This window comes from Labrus bergylta, chromosome 1 (genome assembly GCF_963930695.1).
Source record: "Labrus bergylta chromosome 1, fLabBer1.1, whole genome shotgun sequence".
Classification (NCBI taxonomy): domain Eukaryota; kingdom Metazoa; phylum Chordata; class Actinopteri; order Labriformes; family Labridae; genus Labrus; species Labrus bergylta.
The window spans coordinates 14,040,599-14,068,013 of NC_089195.1; the positions used below are offsets into that span (position 1 = coordinate 14,040,599).

The 27,415-nt window shown below is 42.0% G+C and overlaps 1 protein-coding gene across 2 annotated transcripts in view; it reads right to left on the bottom strand.

Moving 5' to 3' along the window:
* Nucleotides 1-1,643: 1,643 nt before the first annotated feature.
* Nucleotides 1,644-27,415, bottom strand: part of prkcaa (protein kinase C, alpha, a) — a 159,809-nt gene continuing 134,037 nt past the window's right edge. For both annotated transcript variants that reach the window (XM_065954545.1, XM_020640661.3), the window contains 2 exons: nt 22,282-22,422; nt 1,644-9,410 (listed from right to left, as the gene is read on the bottom strand). In XM_065954545.1, coding sequence (XP_065810617.1) covers nt 9,246-9,410; nt 22,282-22,422 — 306 coding nt within the window. In that variant the 3' untranslated portion in view covers nt 1,644-9,245. The remainder of the gene's footprint in view (nt 9,411-22,281; nt 22,423-27,415) is intronic.

Consider the following 27,415-nt stretch of genomic DNA (forward strand, 5'->3'; position numbering starts at 1 on the left):
ACACCTCCAGGAGTACCTTTGTTTTGTTAGCTAATACCAGACGATAACAACACACTACATGATCGTTTTTGCACAAAAGTCATAAGTCAACATGCCCACAGATAGAACTTGAACGATACTATCAGTGTGATTGATCATCTACACTAAAAGAGGACTAAACTACTTATAAACACAATAGTTACAGCTTAAATTTTACTGTTGTAGCAGCCATGTTGGATTTTGACTCAGACCACAGAAGTTGCCTCGATTTTTGCGACATCAGCGGGGTGTTCCCGATGAAGGATCAGAGCGGTAACTCACAATTTCCGACTTCAGAGATCAAATGGAACGCACCATAAGACATGGAGTAAAAAGGACGCTGTGGTCGTTTTTTATATTCAAAAATACATCCAAGATGGCTGACAAGGCAGACTGATGCTATAATAATGTAATGGCACATTTTATGCCCTTGTGCGACTTTTCAGTGGACGTTTCCACAGTATGAACCAAAGACTAAATAAGAACAAACTGATGATCAGAAGAGTATGAAACTAAACTCTAAATTGAACTCTTTGACAACATTTTGATTCCTAAATGTTCTTGGTACGCTCTTTCGCTTTTGTCAGGCAAAAAAAACCAGGAATGTAGATATTTTTTCCTAAAGCTTCGGTACTCTTCGATCGATTGAGCATCAAATTAACAAAGATTGTATCGTTTTAAACCACATGCTGTGGAAAAGTATGAAAGTACAGTGATAAACCTTGTTTTTTTGAAAGCCTTTTAAGTTTGCTACTTACTAATAAGTAAATACTAGCTCAGCAAATTCTGTTCTCACTTTCAAGGGAATCACCAGGTTAACTCACGACCTCATTGTAATGTTATGTTGCAGAGATTCTTTCAGTGTCACATTCAGATGAGCAGGATGTGATGCTCCTCAATACAGATTCAGCCTGATCTCTTCTGACAGCAGAGAGTACAACACTATTGTCTCCCATCAGCGACACCTCTCTGCCTTCAGCAGGAGTCATCCTCAGCCATCCATCTAATTAGAAAGGGCTTGGAAGCTACACACAATTGACCCCTATCTCTCCTCCAAGACACACACACACACACACACACACACACACACACACACACACACACACACACACACACACACACACACACACACACACACACACACACACACACACACACCACATGCATCACAAGCTGTGCATTTGCAGCGGGTAAAACATCATCTCACACTGCCTATATGATCAAAATGTCTTTATGACAAAAAATTAAAACCGGCCTTAATGGAGATGGGCCCTTGTGGGTGTGGCTAATTTGACTGACAGGTGGGTAAGTGTGGATGTTTACCAGGAGGCTTTATGCTCCCCTTTACTCTGCCTCTTTGTCTGTTTTATGATTGACAAAATGTTGGTGAAAATAGAATTTCCAATCTTACAACCGCCATGTTGGGCTTAGTAATGCCTCTTCAGAAACCAACGGATGACGTCACTGAGGGGTCCAGGTTTTATAAAGTCTGTGCTCAAATGAGCTCATCATGCACCTCTCCTAGGGGGAAAAACTTTGTGTAGCATACATAAAGCCTAATCACTGTGTAGTGTTATACGCTTAAAGTCAAAATGGTCAAAAACAAATTCACACATGCAGCAGTGTGGACTTGATTTTCCTTTTTTTATTTGCATTATCATACATTAGGTACAAATGACACAATCAATTACAAGGTAAGTAGCTCAGACTCATTTAAAAGGTTTTTCAGGCTGACGAGGGAAGAGAACAAACGTACACCAATTTGCAAAATACAATATATTCTTTCTTTTACAGTCTACTTGATCTACTGTAAGTCATTTATGTACAAGGACAGGGCTGCTGAGATTATAAATGAAAGAAGAGGAGAAAGAGGAGAGTATGTGTCGCTGTGTGGTGGGGAGGAATAAGGCGTTCCATTGTTTCTGGGCTCCGTACTGCCAAAAAGATGGCAGCTCATCTTCTTACTCTTGTTTGACGGTGAACAGAACACAGCGCAGGACGATTACTAACCAAAAAGAAAATCAAGATTTATCTAAAGCAGATATGTTTCTAAAAGGAGAACAGAAGGAAACTGAAGAAAAACAAACAAACATCTAATTCAACAGTAGATCGGAAAGTTACTTCATTGATTTTCAGCCATCCAAATCCATTAAATACAAAATAAAAACGAGGAAGAATGTAAACAAAGCAGAACATAAAATACACTCCTTTCCTACGACGGGTGGACCGGGGGGGGGGGAACAAATTGACACCAACTAGAAAAATCACCTTCATACCTGACTTGATGGGATTTAAAGGGTGAAAAGAGGAGTACGCTGTCGATAGGGTGACAGACTGACTTGGCCCAGGCACTGAGGAAGGAGGGGCAGGTGGAGCGAGGGAGGGCGCACAGGACACAAAGACAGAGGAAAGGTTAGATGGGTACAGGCACAGGGGTTGACATCCAAACAAGCCGCCATCATCCATCCTTTTATGTAGTAATCTGACGCCCATGAAGCAGCTATCCAGCACTCCCCTCATGTCATCCTGTGAAATAGTTACTACATACATTAACAGACGCTGTACATCATTCAGCCATCAGTAGGCACAGGGAGGTAAAGGTAAAGCCAGCAGCACAGAGTGAGGAGTTACACGAGTTGAGCTGAAAACTGCAACCTTTTTTGGGGCGTTTTGGCTCTTTATTTACTCAATAACGGCGTTTCAGGTGGCTGAAAACGCAAAGTTTTCAAAACACAATCTCTGTCATCATGTCAACTGGCGATATGCAGTTCCTCTAAAAACGGTGTTCACACATCTGCATTACACTTACAGTAGCAGGTGGACTACAACAACAATGGCCGACACTCGAGTTCTGTTAGTGAAAAAGTCGACTGGCATGACTCTCGGTTGCTAGTTTCTTTATATTGGGTCACTTGGAGTAGCGACCCCGCCTCATCGTCCAACCACGTTCATTTACACCTCACCGCTCTGTGGAGGGAAGAGTCTGTGCGCACACACGTGTTGTTGCATTACAAAGTCACACCGGCAACTACTGGCCTGGCATGTAAACTGCAGCATGTCGTCTGTAAGTGTAACCTTTAGGAAAACCCATACGTGTAAACGTCCCCTAAGTTTAAGGATATCAGGGTATGTCAGCAAAATGGGCGTTAAATTCAGGTTTACAGACTGAATTAGAGACCGTTTCTAAGTGAACAAAGGTATTTCTTTTCACATTCATTCATTGTTAGAGGTGCTGGAACACTAACATGGCGTAAACACAGAGGGGAAATGAACTCCACTGGGCTACTTTGACAATGCAGCACATCTTCAGAAAGTGTAGTAAAGGTACGTGTCGGAGAGTTCAAATCAGAGTGAGGAACGATAAGGATTTTGGAGGTGTTCAGCATTTCTGTTGGGAAAGGCACACGAGGGGAGAGTAAGTAATAAGTGAGTTATGCCCACACATACTGCAGAGGAGATTGGAGAGTCACCAGAGAGATAGTAAAGGGATAGATCTGGACTAATAGGTCTGCACGGATGTTGAGTATGTACAAAGAGGATTTTCTCTCACTTATGTGGATGTTAAAATAAATGCTCTGCTAGTTGAAATGTTTCTTCAGAGACAATTCTGCCCTAGGCAACATGGGCAGGAATATCTAGCACTGTGTACGGCGAGCAGACCGCGCTGCTGGTACTGTACACTCATGGCAGCATGCTTCTCTTTATGTTATGTGGCTTTAGGCAGAACTGAGAGTCCTCCATGTGACTACAGCTAGTGCAACGCTGCTTAGTCGGGTTTCTGGCATTTTCCAGGTTTGGCACATGCAGAAGGTTTTTTACAATAAAGGAAAAATACAGCAGGAAGGCGTGAAGAAAACATGGAGAAATGATTACACTAGTTCCTATTTTTATCAGTCAGATATGAGTTTTTCTTATGTGATATATCCTTCAAAACATTCCTGAATTCCTTGAACAGAAAGTGGAGAAATCAAAAGACAACACTGATGAGCAAAAAGAAAAAAAAGACACAACATTTAACACAACATTAAGATTATAACACAACCCCACTTCATGACACCCCAGAGAGCGGGTCTGGTCCATCTGGTCTTAGAACGAGCGGTGCTTCTGAGTTACAACTCTCGGCTGATTCAGCTGGATTCAGTTTCCCTCCTTCAAATACGTGAAACCACAGACCATGATGGTTACAGATCATCAGGTAGATTTAGTATGTGTAACCTGATACGTCTATTTCACCTTCTTTAGTCTGGGCAATCTGCATTCTTATTGGCAAAACCCTGGCTCCTGACCTCACACATAGTCCTGATGTAAGAACCACGTCTGGTTTAAGATCAGTACTCTAAAGACCCATTTCCACCAAGCGGTCCAGTTTGGTTCAGTACGGTAAACCGTGATCTTGCTTGCGTATCCACAACCGACCGTGCCCTTATTTGGTAAGCCAGATGAAGATAGTGAGACATCATAGCAGCCCAACACATTGTAGCCTGCTATTAATTAAGCTAAACGTTCAAAAATAACAGGGACACAGTAAACAAAAGAGACCCTTTAGGGTTGGATCGGTACCCTTGGCAACCCAACAGAAGGGAACCAAAAAAGTAGGACGGTACAGATCCATTATTTTGGTACCATTCCCAACGTTTGACGGTGGGAACGCCAATAAATGGGTACTGAACCGGACCGCTTGGTGGAACCGGGGATTTAATGTACCCAGCTGTGGTGTGTTGAAATGTCTTTATCTTTTACAGATCAAAAAATCATCCCATGAAATTATATGGAAGTATTATTGTAGCAGAACTATTTGTGAATGTGTAAATAGAATTGTGTACACAGATCTGCAAATATGTAAAAGATTATTACCGTAAAATTAGGTTCATAAGATTCTTGTAAAACCTATAGTTGTCCTGTAAAAAAAAATACCGCAAAATAATTTTGCAACAATAATTCGATTGTAGGATTAATCGATTAATCGACAATCAGGGCAGGACCATACCTCAACCATGCCTGCTCATGCTGTCCCATGAACTCAAACGCTACCGATTCCTCCTCTATCGTTCTCAGATTCAACATCATGTAATTTAAAATCATCAATCCTATAAAATAAATCAATATTTTTAGCAACCATCTATCTGATGGTGTGGTCCTTCTAACTGAAAAAAGCTGACCGCTGGTTTGTAAGAAGATGGAAGTTAAAAAAGGATTCACTGAAATAAACACAAATTGGAGCTAACTATGGCTGTCGTTCCTAAAAAAAAAAAAAAGGAGGTACATTATTTGTATTAGACTGACTCTTACATCTACAATAAGGGTTTGAGCGTAGTACCACGTTGAGGTTGTAACTCTTTGGGTTTTTTTTTATTTTTATGTAATTGCATGCAGCACTCGGCGAATCACGTGCATGAATGATGCCCAGCAACAGCATGCAGGTACACAAGGACAGTCAACAGCCGGACGCGCATCCAATCAACACAAGGACTTTTGCAGTCAACATTGAGGATTATGAATAAAGAACAAAAGATCTGATAAATCCGTCATAACAAGAAAAACAGAAACATGTCCCAAACGTGACTCCGTGAAAGACATCACGCTGTTACGACGCTGATCAGTACTGGGTCACGTTCGTATTTTTTAGTTTTTTTTACACATACAAATATTGGTTGATATAATTAATGTAATAAAAGCACATTCAGGTGTTGGTATAAAAACTGTAACTTGCTATACTCTTTTTAAATAACTGGTGATTATTTACAAAGGAGTTCTGCTCTGATATGAGAAACATGAAAATATCCATTTGATCTAACGGAAAAACACGCAGAGGAGAGAGGAAAGAAGAGGCATTTAAAGAATCAAAATAGGATTTAAAGAAAAATAATTGTGTTGACATACTCTGAAAGAAAGAGGAGTAAGAAATGCTCCTTTTGAGTCACCACTTCCAAATCAAACCTCCGTCCCTGGAGAGCGTGATACTGCATGGTTAATACATGATGACATCATTCTATAATCTTACTAAAAACAAATAATTTATGAAATGTCTTTATGTGTTTAAGACGAATGGGAGGCTTCATTAGGTTCAGGGACAAAGACAGTGTTCAAAAATGACAAGCTGTAAACGTTTTAGGCTCGAGACATTCTTGCTTTTTTTTTTAACCTTGCGTTTGCGTTGGCTGCATCATGAGCGTCATTGTTCACATACTTGACAGCGAACAATGCGTGTTGCCGGAGGATACCTCTAGAGGGCACACCAGAGCGGTATGGCTGTATGCAACTACCTGGTGTCAGATCTAAACTACAGCCATGGCGACACTCAAGGAGGTGACTATTATGTCAACTCTGTGATCAACATGGTACGTGCACGTTGACTTCTTAAAGAGGACATATTATCCCCCTTCTCCACCTTTTCAAACAGTCCCCTGTGGTCTAAATGAAACATCTGTGCTGTGTTTTAGTCAAAATATAACATGAATCAAGCACCAGAGGAGGTTTGTGACCCTGTATAAACCAGCTCTCTCAGAACGCTCCGTTTTGGTGTGTGTCTCTTTAAATGCAATGAGCCCCCCCCCCCTGAGTTTTCCTGGTAGACATCACTCCTCTGTAGCGAGAATAAAAATGGCGGACCTGCGTAAAAGTTTTGCTCTAGGCTGGAGGTGGAGTCCATTGGTGGAGATACCAGTGGAGGGGAGGGGATTTTTTGTTTACCAGAATCCTGCTGTGACATCACAAGGAGAGAAAATTTGAAACGGAGCATTTTTCTCTGTGTTGTAAGACTTATGTAGACAACAAACAAAGGACTGGATGGGTTTATATCACATTTTGTGGGTCAGTAGACACTCAGGTTACTTAAATATATGTTCAAAAACACTGTAGAAGTGGATTTTTCATAATATGTCCCCTTTAAATAGACCCATTTTGTCGCTAATTATTTTGATCGCTGTGTAGCTGCAGTGACACATCGTACAGATGTGGATAATTGCAGACCTTCTCTAACATCTCAAAGCTCTCTGCCATTGATGTCCCTGCAGCTGTGCGGACCCTGTCACATCCCCTCTGCCTCTATGCTGCCCCTACTGTTCATGTGCATACTGCAACCTGCGTCCAGGTCTCGTTACTTTCTGACGACGTGCACAGCGGGGGAGGTGAGGTACATGCACACGCATACGCACAGGCATAGTTTAGAGCAAGTATGTCTCCGGCCTTACTTTTTAACTTTGAGTAGATATGAGAATAATTATTCTGCCCACATACTAAACTAATCACTATGTGTCCACATGGTGTCCACAAAATTATGAACAAGGGAAGTACACAATCTGCAGCTCATAAGGGCTAGAAAATAGATCTGTAAAGGTTCATCTTTAAAAGGAACTAAAACAGGTGGATAACAGCTGAACTAAGCTAACTTCAGTTAGAACCGACCCTGATAAACTTTTATACCAATGTGTCTCACAAACAGGTCGCATGTTATCTAATTGTAAAGTTACTTTATAATCATTTAGTTATAAATAATTTGCTACTGACAGGAAGTTAGCACTGGATAGAATAAATTGGAACTACGACAGATTGTACACCATCACCATGAAACCGAAGGGGAGCTGTAGGAAGGTGCTTATTTAACAACCTGCACCACCTGTTGTTTTGGCTATAGTAGCTAACTTACCATATGAGTGTCAGATAATATCTACTGAGTATTGTGATGACTATCTCTCCAGCTATACATTTAGACTTTAATTGTTATCCTTTGAGATGTGCTGAAATGCTTCTTGAATTGTTTCTTGTTCATGTCATTTACAGGCCATCTGCATCAGAGCCTCAACTTCTGATAAACCTTCATAACAAACAGGACAGAATTATGTCTTCAGTACAGACTCCTCATGTTATTACTTGAAGACCGCCTTGAACCAATGTGATGGATTTTATCTACACTGGCAAATATGCAACTCCAGAACCAATCATTTAAGAGATCACTAAAGAAAAACAATGTCTCTGGTTCTCCTTTTGGAAGGTTTGTGCTTAAATAAAATGAACATTTTTTGTTTCATTGTAAACAATATTTCCTCCAACTTCCTCATGAAATTCCTTCCACATTCATGTCTTATGTTTGCGAAAATTTAAACTAGTTTAGATTAAAAAAAACAAAAAACAGATGCATTATTTGTCAGACCTCAAACAAGTTGCAAATCATTTTTAAACAACAGAATAATTATGTAGAACAAAGAATTAGTACAAAGATCTATATTTGGTGGAATAACCCTGACCTATTCTACAGCTTTCAAGCATCATGTCATGCTCTCCAACAGTGCTGGTCAGGGGTCTCTTCCACAGCTCCTGCAGCCACATGTCCAATTCGACCTTGGGCAAGACATTTGATCCCAAGTTGTTCCCGCTGCTTTGTTGGCGACATTAGTTAATACTAAAGGACTCGTTTCATAAAGTAAAGCCTCAGCCATCAGTGTGTGAATGTGTAGGTGTGACCTGCAGTGTAAAGCGCTTTGGGTAGTCAGAAGACTAGAAAATAACTTTACAAGCTCAAGTCAAATAACCATTTATTCCCCTCTTGGCACAAAAAAGGCCAAGCCACTCAGATTTCTTTGATGGTTTGCCACTTAGCTTTATGCATCTAGAGATGCTGATTAAAAGAACAGTTGGAGTGAAAATGATTCCACCAAATAAAGATCTTTGAACTTCCTTCCTTCTTTAATTTAAACATTAGTTTTCTGTTGTTGAAAAATGAATATGAACTTGTCTTTGTTGCAACATTTGTGGTCCGAAATATCCTACATCCCTTCATTCTCTTGACCAGATGTCATTTTCGGCAAATTATCTTATTTTGAAGTTTGGAGTCACATATTATTAACATCACATGTTAGTTTGATTTAAACACAAACCGGAGTTGCCCGGAGTTGTATGTAGACCCCAACGTTTATCCTTTCAGATCTGCTTCTTGTTCATGTCATTTACAGGTCGTCTGTGTCAGTGCCTCCAGTTATGGTAAACCTTCATTACAAACAGGACAGAATTATGTCACGCTTCTCATTTAACTCAATCGTACCAATCTAATGTATATTATCTACACTGGCAAATATATAATACAGAAGAAAAATGCATGCCCTAGAATGCTGTTAATGAATAAAACATGTACGTAAAGGTTCATATAACGGGCCTTCATCCAGTTGGCGGTTGGTTTAGGTTGGTGGCAGTGAGTGGGCGGGAGGTTCGTCAGAGAGGTCCCTCCGTCCATCTCATACGCTGTTGTTGATGGCCGGATTTACAAACTGTGGGTTGATGAAGGAGAAGCCTGCGAACTCCGCCTGGTCGATGTTGGCCATGACGAGCTCGTCCGGCGGTGTGAGCTGCGGCTGGGTGCGCGTGAAGAACTTGTCGAAGTTCTCGGCTCCTTTGCCGCACTGCAGAGAGGAGAGAGAGAGAAAAAGAAGTTTAGAAAGAAGGCATGTAAAGTGAAGTGGAGAGAAAACGAGGCGGCTGGACAGAACAGACATTCGGCATGGTTTGTTTTTTTAAGTAGGGATGTAACGAAACCTTGTGATGCAATCGAGTACGGACAATTCAAATTGATGAGACAAAAACATTATCGCAATACTCTTTTTTAACCAGCAGAGGGCACTATCTGCTTTCGGCTTCTCTCGTTTGACATCAGCAGCCAGAGAAGGGAGGCGTACAGAGATAGCAGAAGCAAGTGAAGGTTATGCGCTCCGTCTTGGTTCAGAGAGGGCGTGAAGAAGCAAGGCGAGCACACAACAAACAAGACGAGAAAGTGTGTGCAAAAGACTGATGAACGACATAAATACCACAGCTAACATGATGCACGAGTATTTCTTGATAGAAATAAAGAAATCTGAAGTAAATCGTGTCATCATCTTCATTTATATTTCTACAAATCCCACATTTTCAGGGCAACCAGACAAAGCGCACAGACAAGAAACATTCATGATTCGGTCCACGTTAACTCGTCAACTTCATCAAAATGCTGCCTCATGCTGCCCGAGGGCTCAAATAAAAAATAGAGAAACATTTCGCACCTGATACCCCACTTTTTCTGCTGCTCTATGCAGCGTCGGATTACATGCTCTACATCTCATTCACCTGAATCTCACAGCACCCTCGTGAATACCAAAGCAGCTCTGGCTCAGCTGGGGAACACACAGCAGTATGAGTTTCCAGAACACAAGGCTTGATTTTTGTGTGTGTAAAATGCCGTCAGGACCTTTTGAAACTCGGAGCGCAGCGTACGTTCTGACCTCCCAGCCCGCTCTGATGGAGCTCTTTATCTCGCCTCGGATGTGATTTGTGCTTACGTCTGTGAATTTGACCCCTGCTGTCGGAGCTAGTCATCTAACAGGAGAATTAAATTATTTCTTCATAAAAACCGAGCAGCAATATAACAAGGTCAAAGAGGGGTTAATTAGAGTAATTATAAGAGCGAGCTGAGCTGTCAGTGTCAAGCCGCTGATATGCTTTCATGTTTCTGTGTGATAGGTTTAAGAGGAATTAAATCAAACACATGGAGAGCAGTCATGTCACACAGCGGATGAGAATTTTTCAGTAGAGGAAGATTACGATCGGAGATGTGAGTGTGCATTTCATTTTGTCGCTGCTGGGAAATCCCCCCCGACTAAAATACAATCTTACTTGGCATGCGCGACCACAAAAACTGTTAAGATCCAAACAAAAACTGTAGTGATTTTCAAATAGAGATATTTTATGTGAAATATTGCTTAAAATTGCTCTGACACAATGTTTGCCATGAAACAGGAAGTGGATTTTTACGGTCTTTAAACCCTTGTTCGGCCATGACACTTTGTACACATGAGATTAGTGAGACAGTTTGAAAGTATGCGTGGCAATATAGCTCAGTAGCGCCCCCTGCAAAATTGTATAATATCACACCCAGAAGCAGGTTTAACCAAGAGTTATGAAACATGAATTATGCCTACAGATCTTCATGAATGGACCAGTATGTGAAGATGGACAAAAAGGTTGTTATAATGCAACATAACATGAAGGGGGAGGAGCAAAGATGAATGGAGTTAATGTTGATCTCAGAATGAATACAATAGTAACCTCCTTGAGTGGCGCCGTGTGTGTAGTTTAGATCCCGCAGGTAGTTATAGGGGATCGTTAGCATAGGACATGAGCTCTAGATCTACAAAAACAAGCCTCATGGGCAAACATCGTTAAACCAACAGGAAGTCTGCAATTTTAAATTCAAGGTCAAAAACAGAGTATTTTTGGCCCAACATTGACTAACTCCTGCGTATGTGATCCACTTGAAACTTGGTTCGTATACAGAACTGACCCTAAGGGTGAAATGGTAAATGGACTTGAGCCTATATATTTATTTTTTGGTCTTCTGACTTATCGAAACCTTTTTACACCGCAGGTCACACCTACACATTCACACCCTGATGGTAGAGGTTTCTGTGCAAAGGGAACATCAGAAGCAACTTATCCATTCATACATTGCTGACAAAGCAGCAGGAGCAACTTGGGGTTAAGTGTCTTGCCCAAGGACTCGTTGGACATGTGACTGCAAGAGCTGGGGATCAAACCCTCGACCTTCCGGCTGAGAGACAACCGACTCTACCACTGAGCCACAGCTGCCGGTGTGAGGGCCCGTTCACTGCAGCTCAATTTTCAAACTGAGATTACAATAATTTCTCATTTTTTATATTTAGCTGACTTGCCTCAGAAGAAGAGGAGAGGTAGCTTCTGTTTCTGTGACAACCCGGTAGCACTGTGTATTTTTAGGTCATGTTTGTTTACCGACATTTGCATTTGCTTCACTTCTTTGCTCAGAGCAGAAAAATGAACAAGGCTCACACATCCTACATACAGTATGTTTATACTTTAATTATAAGCTATTTTAATGTCTTTACCAAACGATGCATGCATTACCAGATCCTGCTGAAAGCTAACTAATGTCTGTAATGTGGGCATGATTATTTTACAACCATTCCAGCATAAAGGCAATCACTTTAAGACCTCAGAACATGAATACCAGCCGTTTCATCTGCTTCCAAGCTCATCACATTTAGATTGATGCATTTGTTTGCAGTGACTCCGCAGCTGCCACTCGGGGCTACGAGCATCCTGTGAGTTTAAGATCTGCTATACATTAACACAAGGGGAAGGAACAAGATGGTTTTATCTGTAATTACAGATTCCTAATCTATTTACAGTGTACATATTTAATCCTGTTTCATACGCACTGATTTGGCCAAAAACCTTCTTCCATTTTCTCTTAACCTGGCCTTTTTTTCAAAGATGTATTTTGGGGCTTTTTATGCGTTTATTGTAGAGACAGGACAGTGGTTAGCGTCAGAAATTGGGGTAGAGAGATTGGGCAATGGCATGCAGGAAAGGAGCCAGGGGTCGGATTTGGACCCGGACCGTCTGCTTTGAGGGCTACAGCCTCTGTACATGGGCTGTGCAGACTAACCGCTAGGCTAACAGCATCCATCAACCTGGCTCTTTTAAGCCAAATATGAAAAATCAGTGTCTCTAAAATAAAAAGTACACGTTTGGTTGACCCAGCAAGAGTATCAGGGATAAACAGAACTACTTGGGAAGCATATTTAGGCATTTTGTTTGCTAATATAAATAATAATTTTGTCTTTAAAACACCTTCATGTTGATTTTGGCGCCCCCTGTGGACAATGCAGTACATGTCTCTATTTGCTGATCTTGTCCTGTACATGTGTAAGTAATGTTTTTTTCATTAAAAATTGTATCTTGTTTTTTTGAAGAGTCAAAGGTTCATCTTATCTGTGGAAAATGTTTTTAAAAAGTCTCTTTCAACAGTGAACAATCACATAGTCTGACACCTTCCCCGAGGCAGCATCTTCAGACGTAGAAAATTACTTTATTGAAATAGTCAATCTTCATGCTGAAGGTACATGCATGCATGCATTTACACACACACAGTCATACAGACAACCGCACGCACACAAAAACACGCACACTGTACGCTAGGAACCACTGAACCACTCAATAAGCACTTGTGTTCCCTTGGGAGTGCCTGTTCTGCAGCTGGCTTGGAGTATAACCGACTCTGCAGATCCAAATGTCATGGAGCTCTGAGACAGGACTTTAAATGAAAGTACGGAGGATGGCGACCATAGCACCTTATGGCACCGTTGTCATGGAAATAAACATCGGAGCATTGGACTTGCAGTAATGTTGTGACTGCAAAAGATTTTCAGACATCCACACACACAAGCAAGCTTTAGTTTGCAGATTGATAGATGATTTGACTCAACTTACATTTATTTTTAATATACCTGAGTTCATTTCAGAGAGGACATGATGAGATTTATCACCATTTCTATGCAATGACAGAATACAATCTGTGCATCATTTATCATATATATCCGGTCATATTGTATCCTGCAGTTTATCCTGTTGCATCATGGGTAACATTGACCTCTTTTTGAGACCTGTGACTAACCAGCTGTATTCACTGAGGACCTACATTCACATTCAGTCCTACAAGTGTGTGTGTTTTGTTTCAGGATTTACTTGAGTGTCAGTGTGTGTGTCCGTCTTTTTGTGTTTATGAATTTCTAAAAGCTCAGACACATTTGCTTCTGAACCACACATACAGTATGTGTAGACAACCTGCTGCGTCACGTACAGTATGTAAATGTTCACATACTTGCTCATGTGAAACGTGTGTTACTGGAGAATTTAGAGGGAGCTCCACATAAATAGTAGACATAATAAAGTAGACATAATCTGTCACCAGCTATTTTGGAGTGCGACTCGATCTGTTATTCATTATTGGAGACAAAATGTTCGGTGATTTAATGTGAACACAACAGAACCTGAAAACAACAACCAGAAAAACCTGGAGACACAGATGTTTCTGAGGCTTGTGTGTATTTGTGTGTGGGGACTAAAATGTCCTCTAAGGACTATTGTCACTGACAGGTGACGTTTGCTCCGAGCCACAACTGTCCTGTCAGAGGGGATAAAAGGCAGGGCGAGATAGAAAGCTAATGTAGCTTTTATGTGTGTGTGTGTGTGTGTGTGTGTGTGTGTGTGTGTGTGTGTGTATGTGTATGTGTACGTGTTGTCTCTGGATGTACTCTCTTGCCTGACGGGTAATTGCCAGCATCCTTCAACATCTGAGTCTCAGTGACCTTACGTTGCTCAGAAACCTTTGAAGCAACATGTTTTTTTTTGTTTTTTTTACCTCCACAGAGAACTGCCCCGACCATGATGTCGGGGACCATGATGTTCCTTTCTGCCATGTTGCTGCACCGACCACCCTACCAGTGTGTTTGAAAAAGGATAAGCAGGATAAAACCTGAAGCCTGGCCCACACTTAAAGGTTTTAAAATCTCAGCAGATGTTGTTAGAGACCCCGCACATGATCACAAATATCGATAGATCAAACAGTCTTCTTTCCTATAGTGTGTGGCGAGCAACACTTTTCTTATTCTTGGGAAAGGAAGCCGTTTACAGACTGAAATTCTGCAACAGCACCGTAAAGAAGTTCGGCCATCATGAGAGCATGAGAGGCATGCCGTGTGAGCACATAGCGGGAGCTTCCCACACACACACACACACACACACACACACACACACACACACACACACACACACACACACACACACACACACACACACACACACACACACACACACACACACACACACACACACACACACACACACACACACACACACACACACACACACACACACAGCGCTGCTCCGCCTCTCATGCTCCAACGTTACATATTGCCAGCCATTGGGGGTATTGGGGGCGGGGACTGCCATGATTACCCGCCAGCCTCGACATCATCTTTTGTTATTGTAGTATTGATTGAGTGATTGAGAGCCCCCTGGTGGCGGGAATATACTTATTGTATCTTTAAGTTCATTGCAAAAGAACATCCCATGAAACAAGTTCCCTTAAAGAGATAACAAACTTTTGAGCTAACTGATGAGCTGCTCTCCAAAGATAAACGAAGCTCTCACGATTAGCCCACCAAGAACAAAACGAGTAAACGAGGTGATGAACGATTAACGATCTACCTGCCTGCTACTGTGACATTTCCAGAAACTTAAACTTGGCCTTTTGAGAAGCGGAAACACTGATCCTACATCATCTGTAGCTCATCATGTGATTCAGACAAGCTTTATCGGGCGAGACCAAAACTATTAAGCTGTTGATACATCCTCCCATACACAGTGACATAGTGTTCTACATAGATTTTGACCTACTTTCTCTCCCTCTCTCTGGGTGCACACAAACAGACGCGCACGCCTCTGCACTCACGCATAATAAAAGAACATTCAGCTACTAAGGATAGTAAATGAGTGCCGGCCAGCGTTAGTTGTGCCATGACTCTCTCTCTCTCTCTCTCTCCATTTTCTCTTCTTCTCTCTCCCTAAAGACACTTACGTTTGGCGCTATCTGTCCTTGTTGTAGCCTCAGGAGAATTTTTCTTTGTTTTTCTTAATTTTTTAAACCTTAATCTAATCACAGAGTGGAGAAGAGACCAATTTATACAACGTCTCACTGGTTACTGACTGCTGCCTTATATTTATGCACCAACTAGTTAATTCTAATTGTCTTAATTTTAACATGATATAAGGCTGGTAAATTCAGGGGTTAAAGCCAAGCAGCAAACTCCAGTGTTGAAAAATGAAGCCAAAGCCGAAGTTCAAAAAGCCTGCAATTCCTCCAGTGTCCACTTGAGGCTGGCTGCAAAAGTCCCAAAAGCCCATAAACACCTACTGAATGTGTTATTGGGTTGCCATATTCAATTGTAATTATTTATCATTAAATTAACTCAAAGCTTATCAGCACTGTCATCATGTTACTCTGCTTTTAAATGAACATTATAGAGTTTAAGTTTCAATTTACTTCGCAATTCTGCTAGCTACCAGTAAGCTAGTTGAGCTCTCAGTTCACGGTAACGTTGATCTTTTTAAAGTACCGCCACATGTGACCAATTTGCCGAGAGTTATGCTTCTCACCTCCTCTGGTCACTTCTGGTCTTTAACTTAGGAGACTTTTCCAGCACTCCACAAGGTTTGTTTACTTAACAGTATACCACCGTTTTATTGAAACACAGGCTTTTGACCTCATGAGGTAGAAAAGTGGCACCACCAACCTGGTCCACTTAGCTATCCCATCACATTTTGTGAAGAGATGGGAGATGGTGCATCATTACCCATCGCAGTGCAGCACGCACAGACTATGTGGAGATTGGCAGTAACAGTTTGCAGGGAGGCTTAAGGTCAGCTCCACCTCTTTGCCTGTTTCTAAATTGATCAAAAGTTATATGGAGACATTATTTCCAATATGGTGGCCGCCATCATTGGGCTTTGGAAAACCTCTTCTAAAAACCAAAGGGTGACGTCACTGAGAGTACGTCCATGTTTTATACATTCAGGTTAAATTGTCCAGACAGCTAAAAATACAATCAAAACCTTGCATGACCATTTGTGCTTTGGTAAACTACAGTAATAACAGCTTTATAACAACCTTTAAATCCAAAAAGTAAACATTCAGCCTCTTTTTAACTCAGTTTAAAAATCTACCCACATAGAAAAGTTCATTAATTTAAATGGACACACACAATTTTAACCTACGGTAATTTGACTTCGTAAACAAGCCTCAAAGCGATTTCAAATTTAGTATGAAATCTATAATCCTCAAAGCATTTTCCTCTGCATGTGTTGAAGTTTCATGAGATGTGACAAAAAAAACACAAATTCTCTGGACACCAAATTAGGAAATAAATAATAAAAAAAAAAGTAAAAATGTTTCTTCTGATGTCTTCAGGCTCAGGGAGGAGAGGCAGACATGCTTAGTCAAGTCGCCGCAGTCTCTGCCTCTCAATTTCTCACAGCTACAGTGAGTCACAACTCATCCATATTGCCATCATTTTCTGTGTGTGTGTGTGTGTGTGTGTGTGTGTGTGTGTGTGTGTGTGTGTGTGTGTGTGTGAGTGAGTGTCCATGTTTCCCATCAGGCATGCACGTCCCTCCCTTCCACCGTGTTCCAGGACTTCTGTGCAGTGACTAATTCCTCCTACTCCTTCTCTCTCTTCATTCACTGCTTCCTTCACCAATAATCAGCAGCTTCCTATTTGACCTACTTTTCCCATCATTCCCAGCTCCCTTCGGCCAAAAAAAACGCAGACCACCCACGTGGCGTAAAATGTGGAATGCATCAAATGTGTAATACTCCCGACAAATGACCCTGACTGTATACAAACACCTCTAGCTGCTCGGGGCTTGTGTATGAACCTGCAGCAGACAGGTGCACAATCACAGAAACCAGACATGTATTAATAAGACTTTATGTCCAACAAGGTTTCCATTATTAGAATTAATGGACGACGTGTAGGCTAATTATTTTCTGTGGAGTCTATAAATCTGGATTATGGACACCTTAAAGTGCAGGCTTAACCATTCTCAAGTACTGAAGGAAGAAATTATGTAATGTTCTAACGAGGGTTAATGGTGACGTGTTAACGCATGTGATTCATCAAGAGACCTTAACATGAAAATGATCTTTGCAAAACTTTCCCGCATGCAAATTTCATATGAAAACTTGCACGGAGCCTTGTTCACCTAAGAGTTAGTCTTTAATAAACATTAAAAATGACGATAAGAAACCGTAATGCAGACATTACAGACCGAAGAGTTGATGTGATATACAACTTTGTGTGATCATGAAGCCCGATGTTACTCAACCGTTTTGAGGATTAAGAATGAAATATGAACACTGCACTGCAGACTTGAGTCTCTTCTAACAGTACAAAAGATCGTCTTCATTATGACACATGTCCCCGATATGAAGCATATGTCTCCTCACCGCGCTGCATTAACACTAACTCCTGGGTCAAACCTCCTGATTCACAGCATGTGGAGATGTAGTTTATGCTTTATAATGGGGCGATCTGACTTTACTTGAAGAAAGTGAACCTCTATGTCAGTCGGTAAAAAGGTGTATGCATCCATAATTTAAGGCATCTCTCTGTGCAAAGTGATGAATTAGATAAAGCGGATGGGCTCAGGTCATTTTGGCAGGGCGGCAGGGGACTCAAATGAATTTAATTCAATTTGCATTTCAGAAATTGACGCTCAAACCTGCAAACCTAAATGTAAACAAGTCTGGAGCCTTATGTCCATACACAGAGGAAAATGTTTGAGCAATGGATTGTCGCCTAGTCTGGAATTTAGATCCTGCTCACCTGAGCTCAACCAGTGTGGCCTCTAGATACAGAAATCCTCCAGTAACATGCCTAAAGTATCGCCAACTATGTGAACAATCACGCTCATGTCACAGCTGTTTGTGTACCAGAATGAAAAGGTTAGAAAACAAGAACATCCTGCATAACTCTCCTTGCCCTAGCACTCATCCAACCACACAGACTGTGTCATCTGAAGCCCGTCCAATAGAGACACATGGTTTGACTCTCAGCTGGGTGCAGCCGGTGTCATGATTGCAATTCTGTAGCTGTCACAGGTGGATGAAGTGAGAATGAGCGGGACTAGATGGAACAGGAGAAAGGGAAAGACGAAGAGGAGTGGACGTTTGGAAGGTGAGTAATGACAGACATTATTTGGAGATGAGCTGAGTTTTGTTCGATGATGGATCGCTATAGGGTGAAAGCAATGATGACGTAAAGCATCAAGCAATGCTTTCTTCCTTTTTTCCTCTTCTTCTCGCACCTTTCGCCACCACTATGCATCCACGGCCAGACCCATGCAAGCATGCACTGTGCAAAGGACATGCACGTTTGCATGCATCCACCTCCCTGCATCTCCAGCCTGCACAGAAATACAAGCACAGACGCTTCTCCGTCCTTTCTCTCTCCGATATCGATCCCCCCCTACACACATATGCAGCAAATAGACACAGAGACGAGGCGTACATGCAAGGAAATCTTGCTCCCCTGCTTTTCTCAGCCTCCGTTTATCATCTCTTTCTCTTTAACCTTCCCACACACATACATTAACTCACACACACACACACACACACACACACACACACACACACACACACACACACACACACAAAGCACACACAGCATTTCCAGGGCGCCCAGGACATCCACACAGTGGGAGACAAAGAGGTCAGGATTCACCTTATCAGAGGAACTGGAGCCCTTGAGGGTTGAAACAGAAGAGAACTACAATATTTAAACTGTAAGGGATACACACACATGTACACACATGCACGCAGTACACTGAGTGACCGACTTCTTGTGTTTGAAAAAAAAAAACACCCTAAATGAACTCTGTGAGTCACTGTGTGCATTTTGAAAGATAAACGTTTGACTGAGAGTGATAGAAAGGCAGAACAAAGAGTGTGTGCTCCACCTGATCATGTGTAATCCCATCAGGTTTCAAAGCTACTACTTAGTGTGCAGCTGAATGAGAGCTATACTTCCTCATGATAAATGAATGTTTCATATTAATTATACATTAACATGAGAGCATGTGAAATTACTTATGGCCCATAAAACACAAGCTATAAGTAGCCGAAGCCTGGAGGTGTGATTTCACTCGACACAAGAGAGTCCTGTAAAGTAGGAAGTGTTTTATTTCACATCACACTGACGTCAGCCTCAGTTTGATGAGACCGTTATGTTTGTGGAGCAAAGACCCCCAAACTCCATGATATTTGAAGAGTTTGTTACTGTTAGTTTTGAAGCATTTACTGATGTCTAAAACGATTGGATTATCTCATATTCGAGATTTACACTTTTAATGCCAATAAACGTTCTGACATACTTGCTGTTCAACCTTGCGTTTGCACGATCTTCCGGCTGCGTCATGAGCATAATTGTAAATATACTTGACTGACGCATGTTACAGTGGGATACCTCTAGGGGGAGCTCAGCCCGGCCTGATCTGCAGGATGTAAACTACAAACATGGCGCGGTTGCTACTGAGTTACTTCTGAGATATGCGCTCAAATAATAAACATCAATAACCAACAGTGACTTCAGATCTTAGGTGACCGATGTCCGATGAACAGAACACAGCGTCAGTACAGTCAGCATAACGTTTCATTTACAACGGCCCCAGTTCATCAGGTTAAAGAGTGACCACAGATATCTGAGTTACAGCAGCTGTTAAAAACGGAGAAAGTCCTAGCGAATGCCTCTTTGTGTAGTTTGTCATTATGATGTCAAAATATACTCATCATTTAAGTTTTAATGAAAAACTATGATCGCCCTCTTTCACCGAGACCCCACAGCGTCCGTGGGTGTCACGTTTCGTCTGCACCGTAGTTCTGCTCCGTCCGACGGTGTGTGCTTTACCTTACTGAATTAAAAAAAAAATCACTTACCTGATTTTACTGTTGATTGTTTTTTTTTCATACTTGAGCTGCCACCCTGACTGCATTAAAATGCACTTTCACAGCTACACCATTAAAAACTTCCAGAGTGAGACAAACCGTCTCTTTCATTTATCTTTCACCAGAACTTTCTCCTGTCATTACATTTTAAACACACCTCTCGAGAATTATTAATGACGATGTGTTTTTGAAAAAGCCTTGGGGCCAGTTGTGATGACTTTGATACACAACCTGTCCTGAAATGACCCACTGTGTTGTCCATCAACTGGCTTCGATTGCATAACCATGAGGGAGTAACACTGAAGACGATGACTCTCAAAGTCGAAAAAAACTGAAATCCTCAACCGAAGTGAGACAGCTCTTTATGAAGTCAAACGTCCTCTGCTTTGTTCCAAAAAAACATTTAGGGGGGAATTTTCATGTTCATGTTGGACATTTATTTTAGGGTATCTGATAAAATAAAGATTATAAAAAAAAGTATCCCGACAGGAACAGGAATGGTTTGGCTTCTGTTGCAACCCTTAGCATGCACAGGGGCGCTGCTCGTCAACAGGCAACTGCTTGGCACAGGCACAGCAGCAGCCTCAAATGTGCAAATTTTGCAATGACGCTAGGAAACCTCCCTAAGGGGGCCTCATCTGACATTACTCATTCTTGTTGCCCTGCTGAACGTGGGTTGGAAGGCCCCCCAATTGATTTTTGCATAGGGCCCCAACAGGCTCTAGAAACGCCACTGAGCATGCAGACAGAGTGTGTTTGAAGAATATTTTCATCTTTAAGAATATTTAATAATGAAGTAGGCTTATTGTTTTATGTTTGTGTGAGTCTCTCTCTGTGTGTGTGTGTTTTTGCTAAAGTCTATACATGAAAATTACTTCTATTCTACATCTAGCCTTCTTACAATAACTGTGTTTAGGCTGCTGTATTCTTCTGTGTCGTTCTTTTTGTGTTTCCAGTGTTTGGAGAGGACTATTAGTGTGTGTGCGCGTCCGTGTACGCGTCTTAACTTCCTCCAGGGACCGTGGAGGTTCCCAGTTTCTGGCAAACCTTATTTTTGGGGGCCAGGAGCTGAAAAGTTTGGGAACAAAACAATACAGACTTAAGGGCAGCTGCTGCTGAAGTATTGTTGCGTAACTTCTCAGACTGACGGCTCCGGGTTAAAGTCTGTAAACAAACACATCGAGGACACAAACTTCCTGAGGGAGCGAAGAGGGGCACAACACGTCTTACGATGACGGAGGAGTTTTGTAGTGATGAACACATCTGTGCTCATTTGTCTGGATGCATGCACTTCAGAAAGTTCTTTCACTTTCTTGTTCATCCTTATTGTGTTGCATGTGTGGGTGTACTGTATGAAAAACTAAATCTATTAAGTCTATACTGATCAATTATGCTATACCACATTAATACTGGACTCATAACAGTCTGTCCTAACAGCACGCGACGTTAGCGAGAATCAGCAACAAAATCATCCTGATTCAATTGTTTCTTATCGGAGTGTCCTAACTACCCGCGAGCCAAGCAGTGACATTTTAACCCCAACGCTCCATTTCTGTTTTCTGGATGAAAAGGAAGCACGAGATTTACTCAAGAGAGAACGATTGACTCCAAACCAAAGGCTAACTTCTATGCACGTTCATCTTCTCCCATTATGCAAATGGAAGTAGATGTATATTATAAAATCATTGGGTGTAGTTTTCCACCAAGCACTCAAAAGATGACGAAAGCAGCATCATTCATGTTGTGTAATTGGAGATGTGGCCTTTTGTCAAAGAGAGCTAAACTTGTACGAGGAAGTGACTTATCACCACGACCTTGGTTACAGCGATTATACAAAGCTGCTTCGCTCTTAATGACACGATGAAAACATCATTAACATACTCGTTGACGAGTGTGAGAGAGTAAATGTGCACAGTTCTTACCACTTTGGGCTTGAAAGGCGGCTGGATCTCTCGGTTCTGGAGGCGTTCCCAGTCGATGCGTCTGAAGAAGGCGTGTTCTCTGATGTCCCGCTCTCCCTCGGTGCCGCAGCCCAGACGCTTGGACGGGTGTTTGGTCATCAGCTGCTCAGAGTAAGAGAAATAAAAAAGAGAATAAACATTGCACATGCACCACAGCGTTAAATCCTCTTGTACTCGGATTATACAAGATTTTCTCTTTTTTCTCACTGGTGAAGGTTTCAGTCATAGACTTTATAAGACATGGACGTACACTCATTAGTCGTTTTGAAGCCCAACGATGGAAGTTGCCATATTGGATTATCAGCTAACTTTCAAACAACCTAGAAACTGGCAAAGATGTGGAGCCTTCTTGTAAACATCTACAACGAGTCCACCTGTCAGTCAACTCAGCCACGCCCCCTAACACCTGTGAATGTACCGCTAACTCTTAGCTTAGGAAGGACGGTGGATAGAGCAGAAAAGCAGGGCGGGAAAATGAGGAATGACATGCAGGAAAGGAGCCGCTGATCAGACTCGAAGCTGGACAGCCTGCTTGGAGGACAACAGCCTCAGATACTAGGGCGATATATTACCTCTAAGCCATCCTGCGCCCCCTGAAATCTTTCTTAGTACCAGGCAGTGAACGTAGCTATGTGAGTTAATGAGGACGTTGTGTTTATCGGTGAGGCTGATTGAGAGAGAGAGAGAGAGAGAGAGAGAGAGTAAGATCGTCTTTGTCGGTGTGTAGCCTGTTTGAGACAACTGAAAACACACAGATCTGACTTCAACCTCTGTGTGTGGGAGTTTTCTATTGACTGATTGTGAACGATCCGTCCTGATTTAACTCGTTCAGTGTGAGCTCTCAGGTCGTGCCCAACAATCAGGTCGTACAGTGCGAGCACATCATACTAGAGCTTCGGTGTCGGACAATGAGTTGACATTCCAACACAACTTTCTCAGTGTACGCCGAGCTTGAGACCACGTCCATGTTTGATACAATCTATGATGTTAGAGAAGAGAAATGCATTTTCATTGTTTGCCAGTTTCTAAAGTAAGAAGGAATAATGTAACTTTGCAGAACATCAGCATGGGGAATTTATCGCTCTGTAAAAAGTGGTCAGTGTTACTGCATTATTAAAAACTCTCGCTCTGTTTTCCTTCACTCATCGGTTGTGTCATGATTCCATCTCTTTCTAGGTCAGTAAATGACAGCCAAACAGATGGGTCTCAGCAAGAGTGATATCATTGTTATTGTGTTTCTCTCCCTCTGCTTTTTCATTCTGTTAAGACGTCCAATGCAACTTTCTTTTGCACGGCACACAGGAGGGCCGAGTGTTTAGTTTAGACACCAGCAGAGGAAAATTGAACCCTAAAGGTTGTGTTAATGCACCTTCTTTATTGAGAAGTAGATGATCTGGTATTTGTGGCTGTCAGAAAACCCTCCAATCATTAGTTCATGATGAAATTAGAATATAAAAGCCTTGATATTCCTGCTGATTGCATAAGGCTCCATGTCCACCAAGCGTTTTTTTTTTCTGAGCGGCAGCGTCTTTTTTCAATTGTTTTCAATGAGTAGAGAGCAGCTGCCTGGAGGGAATGCCCAGTGGCCAGAGTCTCATTTCTTGGCGCTCGGCCTTTTTTACGCGGCTGCTCCGAGCCCTCAAGATGAAAATCTTTCAACTTTTCAGAAAAGCGCTGTTGTCCTCATGCAGTAAAAAGCAATGGAGCGGTGTCGGTCATAGTGCGTCTGTTGTCAACAGACTGTTGTCATAGAGACAGGACGGGCGTGCAGCGCTTTCCTTCTCTGCGCACAAACGCTTCATGTAAACACTCTCGAGCACTGCCAGCGCTTTACTGCCTGGAAAAACACCAGGTGAAGAACGTTTAAGTCTGCAGGAGTAAACAGCTAGCGTGTAAATCGAACTGAACCAGCTATACCATTAGCAATAAATCAGTATGTTGCATTGGTACTCCGACCTCTGAGAAGTAAATAAGAAAAAGAAGACGGAGATGGGCTGAGAGACTCGTTGTTTGTTCCTCTATTGTCAGTCCAAGGACAAAATAACTTATTCATGCTCCAGAATATGAAATGGAAATGCGGCTTTGTTTGACTCTCGCTCGTTGAAATGCTGCCACACACCGGCTGCCTGGCTCTGCTCTCGTGTGCAGAGCCAGGCAGCACCCAAAGTTTAAGTACATACATGCATCAATATAAAGACAAGCACACACACAGGCGAGACCGCAGCCTGCCATTTAAATCCCTAATCTGTGATGCACACCTCCACACGCAGCTCAGCCACCTTACAGCAGATCTCCTGAATGACATGTTTAGCTCTCACGCTCTGTATGTTTTATAATTCTAACACAGAGGGACGATCAGTAATCAGCTTTCATACCACAGCCTCCGACTGAAGGCAAGAACACGATGCCTTAAAGCAGCCTGTCAGTCAGGCTAAACGCACTAAACTTGAATAAATCTTATTTTTCAATCAGACATAGATATGACGTTGACATCTGTGTTGTCTCACATGTGATACAACACATTTTTACTGAACAAAATGTTTTCCCATCCTGAAAAAAGCCAATCAACGTTTACCTGACTACCTGAAACACATTAGAAGCGATTGATAAGACCTCCATTCATCAAACAACAAAAACAGACCCGACAAAGCTTTTCACAAATCTGCATCACGATGTCATGATGTTGTTATTTCGGCTAATCTGAATGCCATTAATTGCAAGTAAATTATGAGAATCTTGTTTGTTTGGAGTGGTGGGGGGGGCGGGGGGGCTCATACTGTTAAAGTGAGTCGGATTGAAGCCGCTGTGTAAATGTAATTCTACCGTTGAACTGAGCTGAGACTCAAAAGATGAACAGGAGCCGCTCCAGGATGTTATGGACCAAAGGATGACGATGTTTATGTTGCTGATGTAAACGCCGGATGGAAGAGGAAGTCTTGCCTGGAAATCCTTCAATGCTAACTGCTAGTTTCACCTGAATTATTGCGAAATGAACATCCGCTCCCAGAGGCATATATCGTCTATCAGACAGTGAAAACGATGACTTTCGATGGATTCAGAGATTACAGATGGAAGTAAATGAAAAATATCACATGTGCACGATAAGACGATCTATTGCTCAGATAACTTAAGAGATGACTTCATATAAAAGAAGACAAAAGGCTCAATTAGGAGTCAGTGTTGAATTTCAACTTGAGAGTTTCAGCAGGCCAGCTTTCCCGCAGCTCCTTTGACACTTGGGTTTCAAACAGCTGGCGACGAGTGAGAAAAAGTAATTTACAGTTTTCTGTCTGTTCACAGGACTGTCAGTGACGGCGAGGAATCATTCTGCTGCAAACACTGGACGCCTGTCACCATTCAAATGAAACCACTCACACGCAAGTATTCTGTGTTTCTTTTTTTTTTGACTTGGGCACTTGAACTCCTTTGCATGAATGCGACATTTAGTCCTAAAGATGGAAAACATGGTGTCGACATTTCATGAAGAACATTCACTTTTTCTGCAAAACTGTTGGGATCTCGACGCCTCGGCCGTGCTATACTGCCAGCAAAAGGTTCAGTTGCATGTGCTCATAGAGGTGTGCATAACCTCAAAGTTACCCTGCTGTTTCCGCTGAGAGCAACGAATCATTAGATGTGACGGGGCGAGAGAGGAGGGGAAGAGTTAGGAGGGAGACAGAGAGAGAGAGAGCGAGAGACAGAGGGGGGGAACAGATGGGGTCTGAGTCAGCAGGGAGTCAGTCCAGGTAAGACGGACTGATTCAGGACGCAAAGGCTTATAAAACACACATACATGTCATTATCAGCCCTTAAAATAAGTTTGTTAGATACAGTCTGAGAACACGATGTTACTGAGGTGAAACTCCTAATCAAGGGCAGCACTGAATTTTCCTGCAATGTACTTCCTCTCCTAAAAACATCAGAAACCTCGCCTGTCTCGATGTATTTACCAGACAAGACAGAGATATCTAACTACAAGTGAAATTGGGACTAACAAACGTTTATTTTTAGATCTCGTCCCACCTTTATTCTCTCCCAGTAATCATAATGAACTACCACAGCATTCAAAAGGACGACCTTTAGGTGGCATCCCATTACGCTGATAGATGTGCATCTACACTGCGACCTACTTAAATGTAATGAACTGTACTGTAAACACAGGCTCGCTAATAATAGAGAGAGAATCTGAACCGACTCCACCGTTCTATGTATGTGAGCTCACATCTGATTTATAGTTGTTATACTTATATGTCGATATGACTTATGTCACACCCTGCTTCTCTCTCCTCTCTTCATCTGTTTGGTACCTCTCTTCTTCTCTTCTCTCAGTTTTGTGGGTCAGACTGCTGACGAGCGTTATGTAGCCAGTAAGAGCGAGAGCTGCAGCCATGCCAAGCGATAGATAGAAGGGTTGAGATAGGGACTCAGTGTGATAACCCAGACATGTGCGCACAAACAGCTAGGACGCCAAAGATAGAAGAATAAGGACGGGAGAGAGAAACAAGAGCATGAAGGGAAACAGGTGGAGGGAAGGACGGGACGAGGACAAATACTGTGATACAGCACAGCCGGTCGAGTTGCTTTTGATCAGAAATCAAACGACCACTATCACGATTTAATTCCTTGCTCACACATTAACAAAAGTGTGCTTCTGTAACTTCTGTCAGCGTTTCAAGGTTTATAGGATAGTATGCATGTTTTATGATTTGGGTGTCATTATCTTTTTTTTAAGGTCATGAGCTGAAGGCTGCCTAGGGCTGGGTATTTCCAACAACCCCATGATACGATACATAAGGCGATATATGTTGATTTTTGATAATGACAATGTCCTACACAGACTTCACTACAGCAGCTGTTCTTTATTGTTGAAAATAACAGCAAAGGCATATTAAGGATCCTTCAACTTAAAACACTTCAACTCAGAGCCTCAGAGATCCTCAAGATGCAATCAAATATTTTAACCCCAGAGTGATGGTCATGGTGTTAATGTGAGCTGCACCATCGGGCAATTGTCTTTCAAAACTGTCATCACAGCTTTGCAGCCGAATCGATTCTGTAACATCTGCATCCATACAAGTATTTTCAACGAGCACAT